Genomic DNA, 18,333 nt, shown 5'->3' with positions numbered 1-18,333 from the left:
CTCTTGGCCCTTCTTTCCCAAGCAGTTACCTGTTTGCATATCTGAATTCGTTCCTTGCGCTACCCGGGCACCGTTGAAGTCAGAGCGGACTGAAGCCCATTCACAAAACGGGGGCTTCTGAGTGGAAAGCGCCCGTAGAAGCACTGAGTAGAAGGTTACAGCAGTCTCAAACAAGCTGAAAGCAACACACCGCACACTCTTTCAGGAGCTCCAAGAGGCGGGAGAGAAGGGAGGGAGAGAAGGGTGATTAATGTGCGCTATGGGAGATCCAGTAGACTGTAAGCCTATACAGCCAAAGCCTACTTTTTTTTTTATTGTTTAGAAATTGTATTTCATTAAAAAATTATCTCTATCGAGCATTATTGTGGTTGAATATTAGGCCTAAGGCTATAATTATGTTTACAAACGAAAACAATATATATTTTTGGTGTCATTCCAGCATACTCCACTTTGAAATTTATGGAACAATCTTGCATAGAATCATCCTGAGAATGTTTACAGAGTTTTTTTCCCCTCCTGTCATAATCATTGGAAACCTATAGGCCTAAGTCCTAGGTCCATTGACTTAAATCTATTTTAGGCCAACTATTCTCATCACCCACCATTCGGCTATCCAACTGTGGACTCTATTTATTTTGTATATATATATATATATTTTTTTTAATCAGACTGGTTCTAAATAAGACCACCTAGCTCTAAAAAACTGTGGATGACATCTGGATTTGCGCAAACGATGCGCATATTTGAGCTCTCTACGTAACATCCTTCGTCTACAAACCAAAATGGCGACTGCCACAGATTTAGCACCGTGACAGTTCGACCGAAATTGTGCAACTCTTCAGTGTTTTCAAAATAGACCTGAAACGTCTAAAACTACACGACCTTGCCTGTTTGGATCTTTTAATTTTGAATTTAATGAATTAATTGGTTGGTAAATTATTGTTGTGTACCTACAGTTGTTGTAGTCTTGCTGCAGTGTAACGTTACTGTAAAACAAGGATGCATGTTGCAGTGTCTTGCTAGCAGATATCTAGCTAGCTAATGCAAGGTTAGCTAGCTATTGAGCTTAGATTACATTGCTAGTCCTAATAACATAGTCATTATTTTACAGTGAAGGTCGCCCCTGCAATAGTACAGATGGCACCAGTGTAATTGTGTAAACTGACCTGGGCTTATGTATTTATTCATGTTCCAGACCATGGCCCTTCACAGACTATCCTTCAGATTACGACAAACGGTGAGTCCATGGTGCAAGATCCCTTGACATTCATAGCTTTATTTATTTGATTTAACTAGGCAAGTCAGTTAAGAACAAATTCTTATTTACAATGACGGTCTACCAAAAGGCAAAAAGGCCTCCTGCGGGGACGGCAGCTGGGATTTAAAAAAAAAATATATATAGGACAAAACACACATCACGACGAGAGACAACACTACACAAAGAGAGACCTAAGAAAACAACATAGCAAGGCAGCAACACATGACAACACAGCATGGTAGCAACACAACATGGTAGCAGCACAAAACATGGTACAAACATTTTTGGGCACAGACAACAGCACAAATTGGCAAGAAGGTAGAGACAACAATACATCACACAAAGCAGCTACAACTGTCGGTTAGTGTCTATGATTGAGTATTAGAAGAGAGCTTGAGGCTTGCACTAATACTCCCTTATACCTAATTGTTATGTGCTGACTCAACTCTCATTTCTATTACACATAAGTCATTGGACGAAGGTGTCTTCTGTATGGGGATGTTTAGTTAACCTCTAATTCCTCCCAAACCCGGATCCGGGAGCACCCCCCACAGTAAAAAAGCTGACTAGCATAGCCTAGCATAGCGTCACAAGTAAATACTAGCATCTAAATATCATTAAATCACAAGTCCAAGACACCAGATGAAAGATACACATCTTGTGAATCCAGCCATCATTTCTGATTTTTAAAATGTTTTACAGGGAAGACACAATATGTAAATCTATTAGCTAACCACGTTAGCAAAAGACACCACTTTTTTTACTCCACCAGTTTTTTACTCCATCAGTAGCCATCACTAATTCGACCAAATAAAGATATATATAGCCACTAACCAAGAAACAACTTCATAAGATGACAGTCTGATAACATATTTATTGTATAGCATATGTTTTTTTAGAAAAATGTGCATATTTCAGGTATAAATCACAGTTCTACATTGCAGCTGCAATCTGAAATAGTGCCGAAGCTGCCAGAATAATTACAGAGACCAACGTCAAATACCTAATTACTCATCTTAAAACATTTCTGAAAAATACACAGCGTACAGCAAATGAAAGCCCAACATCTTGTGAATCCAGCCAATATGTCAGATTTTTTAAGTGTTTTACAGCGAAAAGACAATATAGCATTATATTAGCTTAGCACAATAGCCAGAAACACAAGCAATTTACCAGCAGCACAGGTTAGCGATCGTAACAATACAGCAAAAGATATATAATTTTTGACTAACCTTGATATACTTCGTCAGATGACAGTCCTGTAACATCATATTACACAATGCATATAGGTTTTGTTCGAAAATGTGCATATTTAGCAGCACAAATCGTGGTTATACAATGTGATGAGTGGCAACAGGTCATGCATTCTGGCCGGCGCCATCTTGGAAAGGCACCTAAGTTTACGATTATTTATCGATTAGATTGACTAAAAAATACAGGTTGGACAGCAAATGAAAGATGCATTAGTTATTAATGCAACCGCTGAGTTAGATTTTTAAAATTAACGTTAATAGACATACAGTGTGCGTTACAGCCAGACTAGTGCCGCAATAACGGCGGACAAATGCGTTTACATTTTTCCACATAAATACGGAATAACATCATAAATAGTTCTTACTTTTGGACGAGCTTCCATCAGAATCTTGGGCAAGGTGTCCTTTGTCCAAAATAATCGTTGCTTGGTTGTAAAACGTCGTCTTCAACTTCGGAATTAGCAGCTAACAATAGCTATGTGGCCACAACATTCCCAAATCCCCAAAACGCAATACTAAGGAAATTCCGAAAATAGCAATATACTCGCATAAACTGATATAACTCGGTTTAAAATAACTTCGTTATGATGTTTCTAACACCTATATCGAATTAAATTACAGACGGATATAGCTAAGGCCGATAACTGAGCGTTTCAAAATGCCATCTTGAGGTCTTGCTTTGCGCAATGACGAACGACGAAAAGAGAGCGCACTTCGTTCCTTGGCCTTTTATAAGCTCTGAAAACTACGTAGACACTCCATTCCACTTCTCATTGGTTACTGACATCCAGGGGAAGGCGGGTGCAGTTCATGTCGACCCATAGGACACATACAGAGCTTTAAACTGATCTGAGAACAGAGCCTCGTTTTCAGACCTTCGCAGTTCCTGTCATGGATTTCGCTGCAGAAAGAGTTCTGGTTCACCCACAGACATAATTCAAACGGTTTTAGAAACTAGAGATTGTTTTCTATCCAATAGTAATAATAATATGCATATTGTACGAGCAAGAATTGAGTACGAGGCAGTTTAATTTGGGAACGATAAATGTCCAAGTTGAAACAGCACCCCCTGTAGTGTCAAGAGGTTTTAAGAGCCCCAACGCTCGGTCTGAACATTAACATGCATCGCTTCCTTATCTTTCATATCAGTGAGAAACATTTTTTTTTAAATACAGTACCAGTCAAAAGTTTGGACACACCTACTCATTCCAGGGTTTTTCTTTATTTTTACTATTTTCTAAATTGTAGAATAATAGTGAAGACATCAAACAAATGAAAAGCTCAAAGCTCTGCACACTTGCCATTCTCTCAACCAGCTTCATGACATAGTCACCTGGAATGCATTTCAATCGGGAGGTGTACCTTGGTAAAAGTTTATTTGTGGAATATCTTTCCTTAATGCGTTTGAGCCAATCAGTTGTGTTGTGACAAGGCAGGGGTGGTATACTGAAGATAACCCTATTTGGTAAAAGACCAAGTCGAATTGTTGCAAAGAAACCACTACTAAAGGACACCAATAAGAAGAAGAGACTTGCTTGGGCCAAGAAACACGAGCAATGGACATTAGACTGGTAGAAATCTGTCCTTTTGGTCTGATGAGTCCAAATTTGAGATGTTTTGTTGCATCCGCCATGTCTTTGTGAGATGCAGAGTAGGCGAACGGATGATCTCCGCATGTGTGGTTCCCACCGTGAAGTATGGAGGTGATGGTGTGGGGGTGCTTTGCTGGTGACACTGTCGGTGATTTATTTTGAATTCAAGGCACACTTAACCAGCATGGCTACCACAGCATAATGCAGAGATACGCCATCCCATCTGGTTTGGGCTTAGTGGGACTATCATTTGTTTTTTAACAGGACAATGACCCAACACACCTTCAGGTTGTGTAAGGGCTATTTGACCAAGAAGGAGAGTGATAGAGTGCTGCATCAGATGACCTGGCCAAAACACAATCACCTGGCCTCAACCCAATTAAGATGGTTTGGGATGAGTTGGACCACAGAGTGAAGGAAAATCAGCCAACAAGTGCTCAGCATATGTGGGAACTCCTTCAAGACTGTTGGAAAAGCATTCCAGGTGAAGCTGTTTAAGAGAATGCCTAGAGTGTGCAAAGCTGTCATCAAGGAAAAGGGTGGCTACTTTGAAGAATCTCAAATATAAAATATAATTTAACACCTTTTTTGGTTACTACATGATTCCATGTGTTATTTCATAGTTTTGATGTCTTCACTATCATTCTACGATGTAGAAATAGTGAAAATAAAGAGCCTTGAATGAGTAATCGTGTCTAAACTTTTGACTTGTACTATGTGTGTGTGTGTGTGTGTGTATATATATATACACTGCTCAAAAAAATAAAGGGAACACTTAAACAACACAATGTAACTCCAAGTCAATCACACTTCTGTGAAATCAAACTGTCCACTTAGGAAGCAACACTGATTGACAATAAATTTCACATGCTGTTGTGCAAATGGAATAGACAAAAGGTGGAAATTATAGGCAATTAGCAAGACACCCCCAAAAAAGGAGTGATTCTGCAGGTGGTGACCACAGACCACTTCTCAGTTCCTATGCTTCCTGGCTGATGTTTTGGTCACTTTTGAATGCTGGCGGTGCTCTCACTCTAGTGGTAGCATGAGACGGAGTCTACAACCCACACAAGTGGCTCAGGTAGTGCAGTTCATCCAGGATGGCACATCAATGCGAGCTGTGGCAAAAAGGTTTGCTGTGTCTGTCAGCGTAGTGTCCAGAGCATTGAGGCGCTACCAGGAGACAGGCCAGTACATCAGGAGACGTGGAGGAGGCCGTAGGAGGGCAACAACCCAGCAGCAGGACCGCTACCTCCGCCTTTGTGCAAGGAGGTGCACTGCCAGAGCCCTGCAAAATGACCTCCAGCAGGCCACAAATGTGCATGTGTCAGCATATGGTCTCACAATGAGTCTGAGGATCTCATCTCGGTACCTAATGGCAGTCAGGCTACCTCTGGCGAGCACATGGAGGGCTGTGCGGCCCCACAAAGAAATGCCACCCCACACCATGACTGACCCATCGCCAAACCGGTCATGCTGGAGGATGTTGCAGGCAGCAGAACGTTCTCCACGGCGTCTCCAGACTCTGTCACGTCTGTCACATGTGCTCATGTGCTCAGTGTGAACCTGCTTTCATCTGTGAAGAGCACAGGGCGCCAATGGCGAATTTGCCAATCTTGGTGTTCTCTGGCAAATGCCAAACGTCCTGCACGGTGTTGGGCTGTAAGCACAACCCCCACCTGTGGACGTCGGGCCCTCATACCACCCTCATGGAGTCTGTTTCTGACCGTTTGAGCAGACACATGCACATTTGTGGCCTGCTGGAGGTCATTTTGCAGGGCTCTGGCAGTGCACCTCCTTGCACAAAGGCGGAGGTAGCGGTCCTGCTGCTGGGTTGTTGCCCTCCTACGGCCTCCTCCACGTCTCCTGATGTACTGGCCTGTCTCCTGGTAGCGCCTCAATGCTCTGGACACTACGCTGACAGACACAGCAAACCTTTTTGCCACAGCTTGCATTGATGTGCCATCCTGGATGAACTGCACTACCTGAGCCACTTGTGTGGGTTGTAGACTCCGTCTCATGCTACCACTAGAGTGAGAGCACCGCCAGCATTCAAAAGTGACCAAAACATCAGCCAGGAAGCATAGGAACTGAGAAGTGGTCTGTGGTCACCACCTGCAGAATCACTCCTTTTTTGGGGGTGTCTTGCTAATTGCCTATAATTTCCACCTTTTGTCTATTCCATTTGCACAACAGCATGTGAAATTTATTGTCAATCAGTGTTGCTTCCTAAGTGGACAGTTTGATTTCACAGAAGTGTGATTGACTTGGAGTTACATTGTGTTGTTTAAGTGTTCCCTTTATTTTTTTGAGCAGTGTATATACACTGCTCAAAAAAATAAAGGGAACACTTAAACAACACAATGTAACTCCAAGTCAATCACACTTCTGTGAAATCAAACTGTCCACTTAGGAAGCAACACTGATTGACAATAAATTTCACATGCTGTTGTGCAAATGGAATAGACAACAGGTGGAAATTATAGGCAATTAGGAGGCCAACAACCCAGCAGCAGGACCGCTACCTACGCCTTTGTGCAAGGAGGAGCACTGCCAGAGCCCTGCAAAATGACCTCCAGCAGGCCACAAATGTGCATGTGTCTGCTCAAACGGTCAGAAACAGACTCCATGAGGGTGGTATGAGGGCCCGACCTCCACAGGTGGGGGTTGTGCTTACAGCCCAACACCGTGCAGGACGTTTGGCATTTGCCAGAGAACACCAAGATTGGCAAATTCGCAGATGAAAGCAGGTTCACACTGAGCACATGTGACAGAGTCTGGAGACGCTGTGGAGAACGTTCTGCTGCCTGCAACATCCTCCAGCATGACCGGTTTGGAGGTGGGTCAGTCATGGTGTGGGGTGGCATATCTTTGGGGGGCCGCACAGCCCTCCATGTGCTCGCCAGAGGTAGCCTGACTGCCATTAGGTACCGAGATGAGATCCTCAGAGCCCTTGTGAGACCATATGCTGGTGCGGTTGGCCCTGGGTTCCTCCTAATGCAAGACAATGCTAGACCTCATGTGGCTGGAGTGTGTCAGCAGTTCCTGCAAGAGGAAGGCATTGATGCTATGGACTGGCCCGCCCGTTCCCCAGACCTGAATCCAATTGAGCACATCTGGGACATCATGTCTCGCTCCATCCACCAACGCCACGTTGCACCACAGACTGTCCAGGAGTTGGCGGATGCTTTAGTCCAGGTCTGGGAGGAGATCCCTCAGGAGACCATCCGCCACCTCATCAGGAGCATGCCCAGGCGTTGTAGGGAGGTCATACAGGCACGTGGAGGCCACACACTACTGAGCCTCATTTTGACTTGTTTTAAGGACATTACATCAAAGTTGGATCAGCCTGTAGTGTGGTTTTCCACTTTAATTTTGAGTGTGACTCCAAATCCAGACCTCCATGGGTTGATAAATTTGATTTCCATTGATAATTTTTGTGTGATTTTGTTGTCAGCACATTCAACTAATGTAAAGAAAAAAGTATTTAATAAGAATATTTCATTCATTCAGATCTAGGATGTGTTATTTTAGTGTTCCCTTTATTTTTTTGAGCAGTATATATATATAAAAATTGTTACGCAGCTTTTTATAGGGTTAGTATGTTTACAGAAGACAAGGACCGGATACCTGTGCTGTTTAGCATCCTCCGAACCCGTGTGTAATGGAAGAAGTCCGCCCGAAATGTGTTGTCACTGAAAAATACTGTTGGCTGCATCTGTGATAAAGCCGGTGCAGCTGCCCACTGTACTGAGCCTAGGAAACACTGTCACCACCGATAAATCCATGATAATTGAGAATTTCAATAAGCATTGTTCTAGGGTTGGCCATGCTTTCCACCTGGCTACCCCTACCCCGGTCAACAGCCTTGCATCCCCCCACAGCAACTTGCCCAAGCCTCCCCCATTTCTCGTTCACCCAAATCCAGATAGCTGATGTTCTGAAAGAGCTGCAAAATCTGGACCCCTACAAATCAGCCGGGCTAGACCGTCTGGACCCTCTCTAAAATTATCTGTTGAAATTGTTGTAACCCCTATTACTAGCCTGTTCAACCTCTCTTTCGTATCGTCTGAGATCCCCAAAGATTGGAAAGCTGCCGCGGTCATCCCCCTCTTCAAAGGTGGTGACACTCTAGACCCAAACTGCTACAGACCTATATCTATCCTTCCCTGCCTTTCTAAGGTCTTCGAAAGCCAAGTTAACAAACAGATCACCGACCATTTCGAATCCCACCGTACCTTCTCCGCTATGCAATCTGGTTTCCAAGCTGGTCATGGGTGCACCCCAGCCACGCTCAAGGTCCTAAACGATATCATACCCGCCATCCATAAGAGACAATACTGTGCAGCTGTATTCATCAACCTGGCCAAGGCTTTCGACTCTGTCAATCACCACATTCTTATCGGCAGACTCAACAGCCTTGGTTTCTCAAATGACTGCCTCGCCTGTTTCACCAACTACTTCCCAGACAGAGTTCACTGTGTCAAATCGGAGGGCCTGTTGTCCGGACATCTGGCAGTCTCTATGGGGGTGACACAGAGTTCAATTCTCGGGCCGCCTCTTTTCTCTGTATATATCAATGATGTTGCTCTTGCTGCGGGTGATTCTCTGATCTACCTCTACGCAGATGACACCATTTTGTATACTTCTGGCCCTTCTTTGGACACTGTGTTAACTAACCTCCAGACGAGCTTCAATGCCATACAACACTCCTTCCGTGGCCTCCAACTGCTCTTAAATGCAAGTAAAACGAAATGCATGCACTTCAACCGATCGCTGCCCACACCGGCCTGCCCGTCCAGCATCACTACTTTGGACGGTTCTGACTTAGAATATGTGGACAACTACAAATACCTAGGTGTCTGGTTAGACTGTAAACTCTCCTTCCAGACTCACATTAAGCATCTCCAAATCAAAATTAAATCTAGAATCGGATTCCTATTTCGCAACAAAGCATCCTTCACTCATGCTGCCAAACATACCCTCGTAAAACTGACTATCCTGCCGATCCTTGACTTCGGTGATGTCATTTACAAATTAGCCTCCAACACTCTACTCAGCAAATTGGATGCAGTCTATCACAGTGCCATCTGTTTTGTCACCAAAGCCCCATATACCACCCACCACTGTGACCTGTATGCGCTTGTTGGATGGCCCTCGCTTCATATTCGTTGCCAAACCCACTGGCTCCAGGTCATCTATAAGTCTTTGCTAGGTAAAGCACCACCTTATCTCAGCTCACTGGTCACCATAGCAGCACCCACCCGTAGCACGCGCTCCATCAGGTATATCTCACTTGTCATCCCCAAAGCTAATTCCTCCTTTGGCCGCCTTTCCTTCCAGTTCTCTGCTGCCAATGACTGGAACGAACTGCAAAAATCACTGAAGCTGGAGACCCATATCTCCCTCACTAACTTTAAGCACCAGCTATCAGAGCAGATCACTGCACCTGTACATAGCCCATCTGTAAATAGCCCATCCAGCTACCTCATCCCCCATACTGTTATTTATTTTGCTCCTTTGCACCCCAGTATCTCTACTTACATACTCATCTTCTACACATCTATCACTCCAGTGTTTAATTGCTAAATTGTAATTATTTCGCCACAATGGCCTATTTATTGCCTTACCTCCCTTATCCTACCTCATTTGCACACACTGTATATATACTTTTTTCTATTGTATTATTGACTACATGTTTGTTCATTCCATGTGTAACTCTGTTGTTTGTGTCGCACTGCTTGGCTTTATCTTGGCCAGGTCGCAGTTGAAAATGAGAACTTCTTCTCAACTAGCCTAACTCGTTAAATAAAGGTGAAATAACATTTAAAAAACAATATACAGTAGTGGAGGCCGCTGAGGGGAGGACGGTTCATAATAATGACTGGAAAGGAGCTAATGGAATGGCATCAAACACCTGGAAGCCATGTTTTATTTATTTGATACCATTCCACTTATTACGCTCCAGCCATTACCACGAGCCTGTCCTCCCCAATTAAGGTGCCACCATCCTCCTGTGGTGTACAGTATGTGTGTATTTTGCATTTGTTAAATTCTTTTGATGTGATATAAAAGTAAATGGCTTTATTTTTCTAGTATCGCATTTGAGAATCGATTGGCGTTTAGATAGAGGTTTTGGCTGCCAGAGCCAGTCTGAAAATAACATAAGGTCCTTGGACCTTAAGGAGTAACGGTGGTGTTAGGCTCCTTAAGAGTACATCTTGAGCTAGTGCTAGCTATGAATATTTATTAACATTTAAGATGCATTGGGATGTCAGTTTCCATGTGATCAATGCATTTTGAAAAGTATACAGTACATTTCTTTCTGGAGATGTGCTGGTACTAGTAAAAATGTGTTTTGTGCTTCACCACTGTACTGTAGTTCATTCTAACGGTCCTAAATTCTAGAACACTGCTGTGCTTAGGCGTACACGTTTTGGACTATGATAGATGCTCAACATATACATCTGCCTCTTACCTGTGGAATGTGATGATGTCACGGACAGGTAGCGCAGGTGCGGCCGCTCCATGGCAGTGGGTGTGGCCAGCAGCAGGAGGTGGTTGGCATGGAGACGAGACCGGAGACATTCTCCATCTTCAGAACACAGGAGAACGACCCGGTAGGTGGAAGAATCAATCACACTTTATTCTGTAGCATGTGGTAGTACGTGTGGAGGGTACTGATGTTTCATCTCTCTCTGTCCCCAGGCCTGTCAGTCAGAACAGCACCTAGGGCAGTACTACACTGTGCCCCCCTCCCACTTCCACACTGTCTTCCCCCATGGCCTGCCTCCACGATACCAACAACAGGTATTGTGTGTGTGTGTGTGTGTGTGTGTGTGTGTGTGTGTGTGTGTGTGTGTGTGTGTGTGTGTGTGTGTGTGTGTGTGTGTGTGTGTGTGTGTGTGTGTGTGTATTACAGTATGACTGACTGTCTGTAACCGTGTCCAGGTGAAGACGTTTAACGAGGGCTGTGTGATGGTGAGGCAGCCAGCTCTGGAGCTGATATCTCACCTGAAGAGAGCCGACTACAGCAAGCCCACCCTGCGCTACCTACTCTTTATCCTACCCTACCTAATACACCTGATCACACCTCAATGTACCTTTACACATTTAATATAGTCGTGGCCAACATTTTTGAGAATGTGTCATGAGAATTCTGTTCTCGATGTTCATAAACCAATTAAATTAAACTACTCAGTCTGCTAATCAGGATTTGTAAGATACTGATTGAAATGAAACAGACAGAGGCCCAGCTAAAATAGTCAATAAGGTTTATTCACGGGTGCGCTGGTTAGTTGTACAAAACCATTCATTTTATACTGGCTTCTCACGCACACACATTCACACTAACATACGCACACACATTCACACTAACATTAGCACACAATGTCCAGCTACCCAGCCGACAAAGATTAGGGGACTCCGTGAGACTTACTCCCCATCCTCCCTCAAGATAGGGAGACCCTGGGAAGTACTCTGTGGCCCCAGCCAAGGTCGGCACCGAATATCTTGCTCAGACAGTCTGGTTTTAAGATACTATTATAGACACATCGTACAGATATATTGTACAGATATATTGTTATACTCTAATTCTGACTAAGAACTACACATTTAGTGATTATAATTTTATACCTTTGAATCAATTCCATACAATTATATGGTTTCAGGGTGGAATATTCTAATCATTCAATTAACAGATAAATCCCATTAACAGAATGACACAGATTAATTTCCACGAAGTTTGCTGCTTCAGTGTCTTTAGATATTTTTGTCAGATGTTACTATGGAATACTGAAGTATAATTACAAGCATTTCATAAGTGTCAAACGCTTTTATTGACAATTACCAGAAGTTAATGCAAATAGTCAATATTTGTAATGTTGACCCTTCTTTTTCAAGACCTCTGCAATCCACCCTGGCATGCTGTCAATTAACTTCTGGGCTACATCCTGACTGATGGCAGCACATTCTTGCATAATCAATGCTTGGAGTTTGTCAGAATTTGTGGATTTTTGTTTGTCCACCTGCCTCTTGAGGATTGACCACAAGTTCTCAATGGGATTAAGGTCTGGGGAGTTTCCTGGCCATGGACCCAAAATATCAATGTTTTGTTCCCCGAGCCACTTAGTTATCACTTTTGCCTTGTGGCAAGGCAAACTGTTCCTGGATGGTTGGGAGAAGTTGCTCTCTGAGGATGTGTTGGTACCATTCTTTATTCATGGCTGTGTTCTTAGGCAAAATTGTGAGTGAGCACACTCCCTTGGCTGAGAAGCAACCCCACACATGAATGGTCTCAGGATGCTTTACTGTTGACATGACACAGGACTGATGGTAGCGCTCACCTTGTCTTCTCCGGACAAGCTTTTTTTCCGTATGTCCCAAGCAATCGGAAAGGGGATTCATCAGAGAAAATGACTTTACCCCAGTCCTCAGCAGTCCAATCCCTGTACCTTTTGCAGAATATCAGTCTGCCCATGATGTTTTTTCTGAAGAGAAGTGGCGTTTAGATAGAGGTTTACAAATAAAATCATTAAAGCGCATTTACAAAATAAATCCATTGCTGCCCTTCTTGACACCAGGCCATCCTCCAAAAGTCTTCGCCTCACTGTGCGTGCAGATGCACTCACACCTGCCTGCTGCCATTCCTGAGCAAGCTCTGTACTGGTGGTGCCCCGATCCCGCAGCTGAATCAACTTTAGGAGACGGTCCTGGTGCATGCTGGACTTTCTTGGGCGCCCTGAAGCATTCTTCACAACAATTGAACCGCTCTCCTTGAAGTTCTTGATGATCCGATAAATGGTTGATTTAGGTGCAATCTTACTGGCAGCAATATCCTTGCCTGTGAAGCCCTTTTTGTGCAAAGCAATGATAACGGCACGTGTTTTCTTGCAGGTAAGCATGGTTGACAGAAGAAGAACAATGATTCCAAGCACCACCCTCTTTTTGAAGCTTCCAGTCTGTTATTCAAACTCAATCAGCATGACAGAGTGATCTCCAGCCTTGTCCTCGTCAACACTCACACCTGTGTTAACGAGAGAATCACAAACATGTCAGCTGGTCCTTTTGTGGCAGGGCTGAAATGCAGTGGAAATGTTTTTTGGGGGATTCAGTTCATTTGCATGGCAAAGAGGGACTTTGCAATGAATTGCAATTCATTTGATCACTCTTCATAACATTCTGGAGTATATGCAAATTGCCATCATGCAAACTGAGGCAGCAAACTTTGTGGAAATTAATATTTGTCATTCTCAAAACTTTTGGCCACGACTGTACACACAGTCATCCCCGTACCTCTCTATGACCAGTGTTGTCTACCTGTGTTGTGTTGAATTATGTTGGTGTTGACCTTGACTGGTTGTGTAGATGGGGTGAAGGGCAGTGGGAAGACCATGTCTCTCTGTCATACTGTCCACTACTGCTCCACACAGGGATGGCTAGTATTACACTTACCAGATGGTGAGTAACACACACACACCCCAACATGGCATACACACAGACACACAAAATAATGATGATAATAATGATTGTGATAATAATCTCCTCTCTATAGCCCACCTGTGGGTGAAGAACTGTAAGGAGTTGTTGCCCTCCTCCTACCACACCTCCCGCTTTGACCAGCCAATACAGGCCTCCAACTGGCTACGCAACTTCAGAACCACCAATGAACACTTCCTCTCCAAGGTAGCTCCTCCTCCTCAGATAGATAGTGGGCGCCAGGTACAGTGCCAGTCAAAAGTCTGTACACACAGAGTGCAAAGCTGTCATCAAGGCAAAGGGTGGCTACTTGGAATAATCTAAAATATTTTCTGATTTGTTTAACACTTTTTGGGTTACTACATGATTCCATGTGTTATTACATAGTTTTCATGTCTTCACTATTATTCTACAATGTGGAAAATACACCTACTGGAATGAGTATGTGTGTCCAGACCTTTGACTGGGACTGTACGTGTTACCTGTAGGAACAAATCTAGGATCAGTTTACCATACCCTAATCCTAACATTAGAAGTAAGATACAGGGCCTTCAGAAAGTATTCACACACTTTGACTTTTTCCACATTTTGTTGTTACAAAGCAGGATTAAAATTTATTTAATTGTTGTTTTTTGTCAACGATCTACACAAGTTCTCAAAGTGGAAGAAACATTAAAACATTTTAATTAATGGAAAATAAAACCGTAATATTTTGATTTGAGATAATATGTGTCAATCACCTTTGGTAGCAATTACAGCTGTGAGTCTTTCTGGGTAAGTCTCAGAGCTTTGCACACCTGGATTGTACAATATTTGCCTATTCTTTTTTATTTTTTATTTTTGTCAAGCTATGTGAAGTTGATTGTTGCTAGACAGCCATTTTCAAGTATTGCCATAGATTTTCAAGCTGATTGTAAGTCAACACTATAACTAGGCCAACATTCAATGTCATCTTGGTAAGCAATTCCAGTGTATATTTGGCTTAGTTTGTTTCCCAGTGTCTGTTTCTTTTTATCCTAAAAAACTCCAGAGGCCTTGCCGATGACGAGCATACCCATAACATGATGCAGCCACCACCATTCTTGAAAATATGACATGATACTCAGTGATGTGTTTGTTGTTTTGGATTTACCAAAAACATAACGCTTTGTATTCAGGACAAAAAGTTAATATCATACCACATTTTTTCCAGTATTACTTTAGTGCCTTATTGCAAACAGGATGGCCTTCTTCTTTTCACTCTATCAATTATGTTAGTATTGTGAAATAACTACAATGTTGATCCATCCTCCGTTATCTCCTATCACAGCCTTTAAACTCAAACTTTTTTAAAATCACGATTCGCCTCATGGTGAAATCCCTAAGCGGTTCCTGCCTCTCCGTAAACTACGTTAGGATTGCCGCCTGTATCGTGGCGAAGTGGGTTTAATTTTACACTTTGGATGGTGCATCAATAATAGCTCCACCATACTCAAAGGGATATTCAATGTCTGTTTCTTATTTGTATTTTTACCCAACTACCAATAGTTGCCCTTTGTGAACCATAGGAAAAGCTCCCTGGCCTTTGGTTGAATCTGTGCTTGAAATTCATTGCTTGACTTAGGAACCTTACTGATAATTGTGTGTGTGGGGAACAGAGATGTCATTTTAAATACTATTGCACACAGTTGTTAAGCATATTTTTACTCCTTCAGGCATCCTGTATTTGTGACTGTGTCTCCCCTTGTTGTTTTAGATCAAGTTGAGGCAGCGGTACGTGTGGACTAAGAGGGAGAGCACTGAGGAGGGACGGCCACTAGGGGAGCTGGTGGACATGGTGAGTCCAGTGTCAACGTGCCCTTTATTAAGGCGTCAGCATCCTTCAGTTTGGCCGAACTTGGCTAGGCGAACCGAACCAGTGTGCTCGCATGCTCCCTTAAAAGACCTTCACTTGAAAAATGAGAAAGTGTTAGTACTGCTGTTTGTTCATTTTTGAGATGCCGTAGTCAGAATGAATCTAAAATAACTTCATCTGTTATGACGTTTTTGCCAAGGGGATCTTAGTCGTGCAATTTTATATCTAAGATGTATTGTGCAGTATTTTTCAATGAAAAAATGTGCATGAAAACAAGTAATCTCTTGTTGAATGACAACAAAGACTTTATTGCAGAATCCCTACTGTTGACCAATCACCAACGAAGGGGCGTAGACTTCAGCTACCGACTTCGGCTTGCAACATCACAATGTCGTCATAATATATGCACAAACTGTTCCCACCTGTTTTGGCTGGGAATCATGCGGACGCCTTGCATCTGGGCTCCAGTTCTGCAACATAATTGGTTCAGTGCACTTCTCTTAAGAATCTCATACCACGTATCATTGTTAAGCTGTGTTTTTTTCACCCCAGGGAGTGTCTCGTGTGAAGAGCAGCAGTGATGTGGTGGGGGCGGTTCTAAAGGAGCTGAGGCTACAGGCTGGGGGGACAGAGGGGGGCTTCAGGCTGGCTGTGGCTGTTGATGGAGTCAACGGTCTCTGGGGAAGGACCACGCTCAAGAAGGAGGACAAGAGCCCTGTACTTATACACCTATACATTCATTCACCTCTCACTGTGGATCTATAAAAAATCTATGTTGGTTTCTATTGCTTCCATTTTTGTGTCTTTGTAATTTCTGTGTAAAGGTTGCTTACTTGACTGACCTGTCTCTTTCTCTCCCCTCCATTTCATCCTCTTTTCCTGTCACTTTTCCCTTCTCTCTACTTTTTCTGTCTCTCCTCTTCTCCTGTCTGTCAGGTGGCTCCAGAGGAGTTGACGTTGGTTCATAACTTGAGGAAGATGATCAACAATGACTGGGTGAGAACTGCATGGAGTGGTTATCCTCTATGTCTAATAGACATTAGAAAATTACATGATTGTGATTTACACCACCACCCCTATCTCTCTCTGTCCCTCTCCTCAGTGTGGAGGGGCGGTCATCGCCACTCTGTCTCAGACAGGGTCTCTCTACGCTCCAAGCTCTGCCTACCTGCCCCAGGAGCTGCTGGGAGAGGTCAGGGGTCATGATTACATCCTGGTTAATGTTGTTGTATGTCCAGTCCAAAAATGACCTCTAACCCCTGGTGTCTATTGATCTGGGCTAAGGGGCGGGAATGATCTAGATGTTTTTGGACAAGACCCTTCTGACGTGTTTACATGCATCATGTTTCATGTTATTGTATGATCAGTCAAATAGAAACAGAAGTTCACCTATAAAAACTTCTATCCTCATCCTCTGTGTTCCTCCTACAGGAGGGCTTTGACAGCATGGACCCGTTTGTCCCAGTACCAGTCTCCCTCTACAGTGAGAAGGAGTTTGAGAGCTGTTACATCTACTACCTGGACCGCCACTGGCTACAACACCCACACAGTAAGAGATATTCACTTTCACCACTGGCACTGTTTGTGATGGTTTAGATTGTGACATGTTGAACTGATTGAGAGATTTCTCTCTCTCCGTCAGGTCAGACAGAGGAAGGAAAGAAAGAACTGATCTTCCTCAGCAACAGAAACCCTTCTGTACTGGAGAGACTATGTGCCTTCCTGTAACATCACACATGGGCCCACACCCTCCCACTCACACACACCCATAATCATGGACAAACCATAGAGATAGATAGAGGACTCATCTTTATATCTGTGCCTTTACAGCGTCTGTGACAGCATGGGCAGCGCTATTGAGGCTACAACCCATAGGAATCCCCACTCAGTTGACTACTTTGAAATTGCGGAAGCATGGTGGAAGCACTCAATGGTGCTGCCCACGCAGAATCAAGGCCACTAGCGGCCTCTATCATTTTCTATGGGACAAACGCCAATACAGACTCACACATAACTGCAATGTTATAATCCATGTATATGTGTGTATCCCTCCATAAATGATTCTGGTGTGATGCATGATAGTGTATAGTGTCTTTTTCATAATAAAAATGTACATGAAAAACAGTCAGATCTCATGTTCTCTTATATGAGCCAATAAAGCTATTCTCTTCATGATGAAAAGTTAGTAGTGATGTTTGTCTTGAATATAGAGAGTATCTGGCACAATGTGCAGAATTACAACACAAACCACTACTTTAAAAGTCAACACATTTTTATTTTACCAAATCAAAGGGTTAAAAAACATCAAGGCTTTTGAATACACATTTTAGTGGTAGATATAGACAGGTATGATAAAGTGAAGATGTTACTCTGCCTCATTACTAGTGTCTTCACGAGACCTCCAGACCACATTTCTGGGACTGTAGAGCACCAGACCACATTTCTAGGACTGTAGAGCACCAGACCACATTTCTGGGACTGTAGAGCACCAGACCACATTTCTGGGACTGTAGAGCACCAGACCACATTTCTGGGACTGTAGAGCACCAGACCACATTTCTGGGACTGTAGAGCACCAGACCACATTTCTGGGACTGTAGAGCACCAGACCACATTTCTGGGACTAGAGCACCGGGGCATCTTCGTCAGTGAGGGTGAGTTGACCTCTTTGTGCATTGTTGGGTGGCCTGTGGGATGGCCCTGTGTGGTGTAGATCAGGGTTTCCCAAACTCGGTCCTGGGGCCCCCCTGGGTGCACGTTTAGTTTTTCTTGCCTTGGCACTACACAACTGACTCAGCAGGACTGATTTTGGGATACCCTGGTGTAGATGACCAGGTTGCCATCCTGTTGGAGGATGAGCGCATGAGCATCTGTGTTCAGAGTTTGATTCCCAGAGAACCCGACTCCAACTGTAGAGCA

The 18,333-nt window shown here is 43.5% G+C and overlaps 1 protein-coding gene across 1 annotated transcript; it reads left to right on the top strand.

The window, feature by feature from the left end:
- Positions 1–781: 781 nt before the first annotated feature.
- Positions 782–17,538, top strand: LOC139572698 (small ribosomal subunit protein mS29-like). Its single transcript, XM_071395391.1, has 13 exons — positions 782–927; positions 1,196–1,237; positions 10,610–10,723; positions 10,812–10,913; positions 11,055–11,163; positions 13,470–13,562; positions 13,657–13,787; positions 15,316–15,396; positions 15,967–16,131; positions 16,351–16,410; positions 16,517–16,606; positions 16,846–16,963; positions 17,057–17,538. The coding sequence occupies exons 2-13, from the start codon at positions 1,199–1,201 to the stop codon at positions 17,140–17,142; spliced, it is 1,188 nt and encodes a 395-aa protein (XP_071251492.1). The 5' UTR covers positions 782–927; positions 1,196–1,198; the 3' UTR covers positions 17,143–17,538.
- The last annotated feature ends 795 nt before the right edge of the window (positions 17,539–18,333 follow it).

This window comes from Salvelinus alpinus, chromosome 4 (assembly GCF_045679555.1).
Source record: "Salvelinus alpinus chromosome 4, SLU_Salpinus.1, whole genome shotgun sequence".
NCBI lineage: Eukaryota > Metazoa > Chordata > Actinopteri > Salmoniformes > Salmonidae > Salvelinus > Salvelinus alpinus.
This window is presented reverse-complemented; position numbering and strand designations above follow the sequence as displayed.

Coding starts and splice junctions, on each gene's coding strand:
- LOC139572698 (XM_071395391.1), top strand. CDS start 1,199: ATGGCCCTTCACAGACTATCCTTCAGATTACGACAAACG. Junction 13,563..13,656: donor AGTATTACACTTACCAGATG/GTGAGTAACACA, acceptor TCCTCTCTATAG/CCCACCTGTGGGTGAAGAAC. Junction 16,411..16,516: donor AGATGATCAACAATGACTGG/GTGAGAACTGCA, acceptor CCCTCTCCTCAG/TGTGGAGGGGCGGTCATCGC.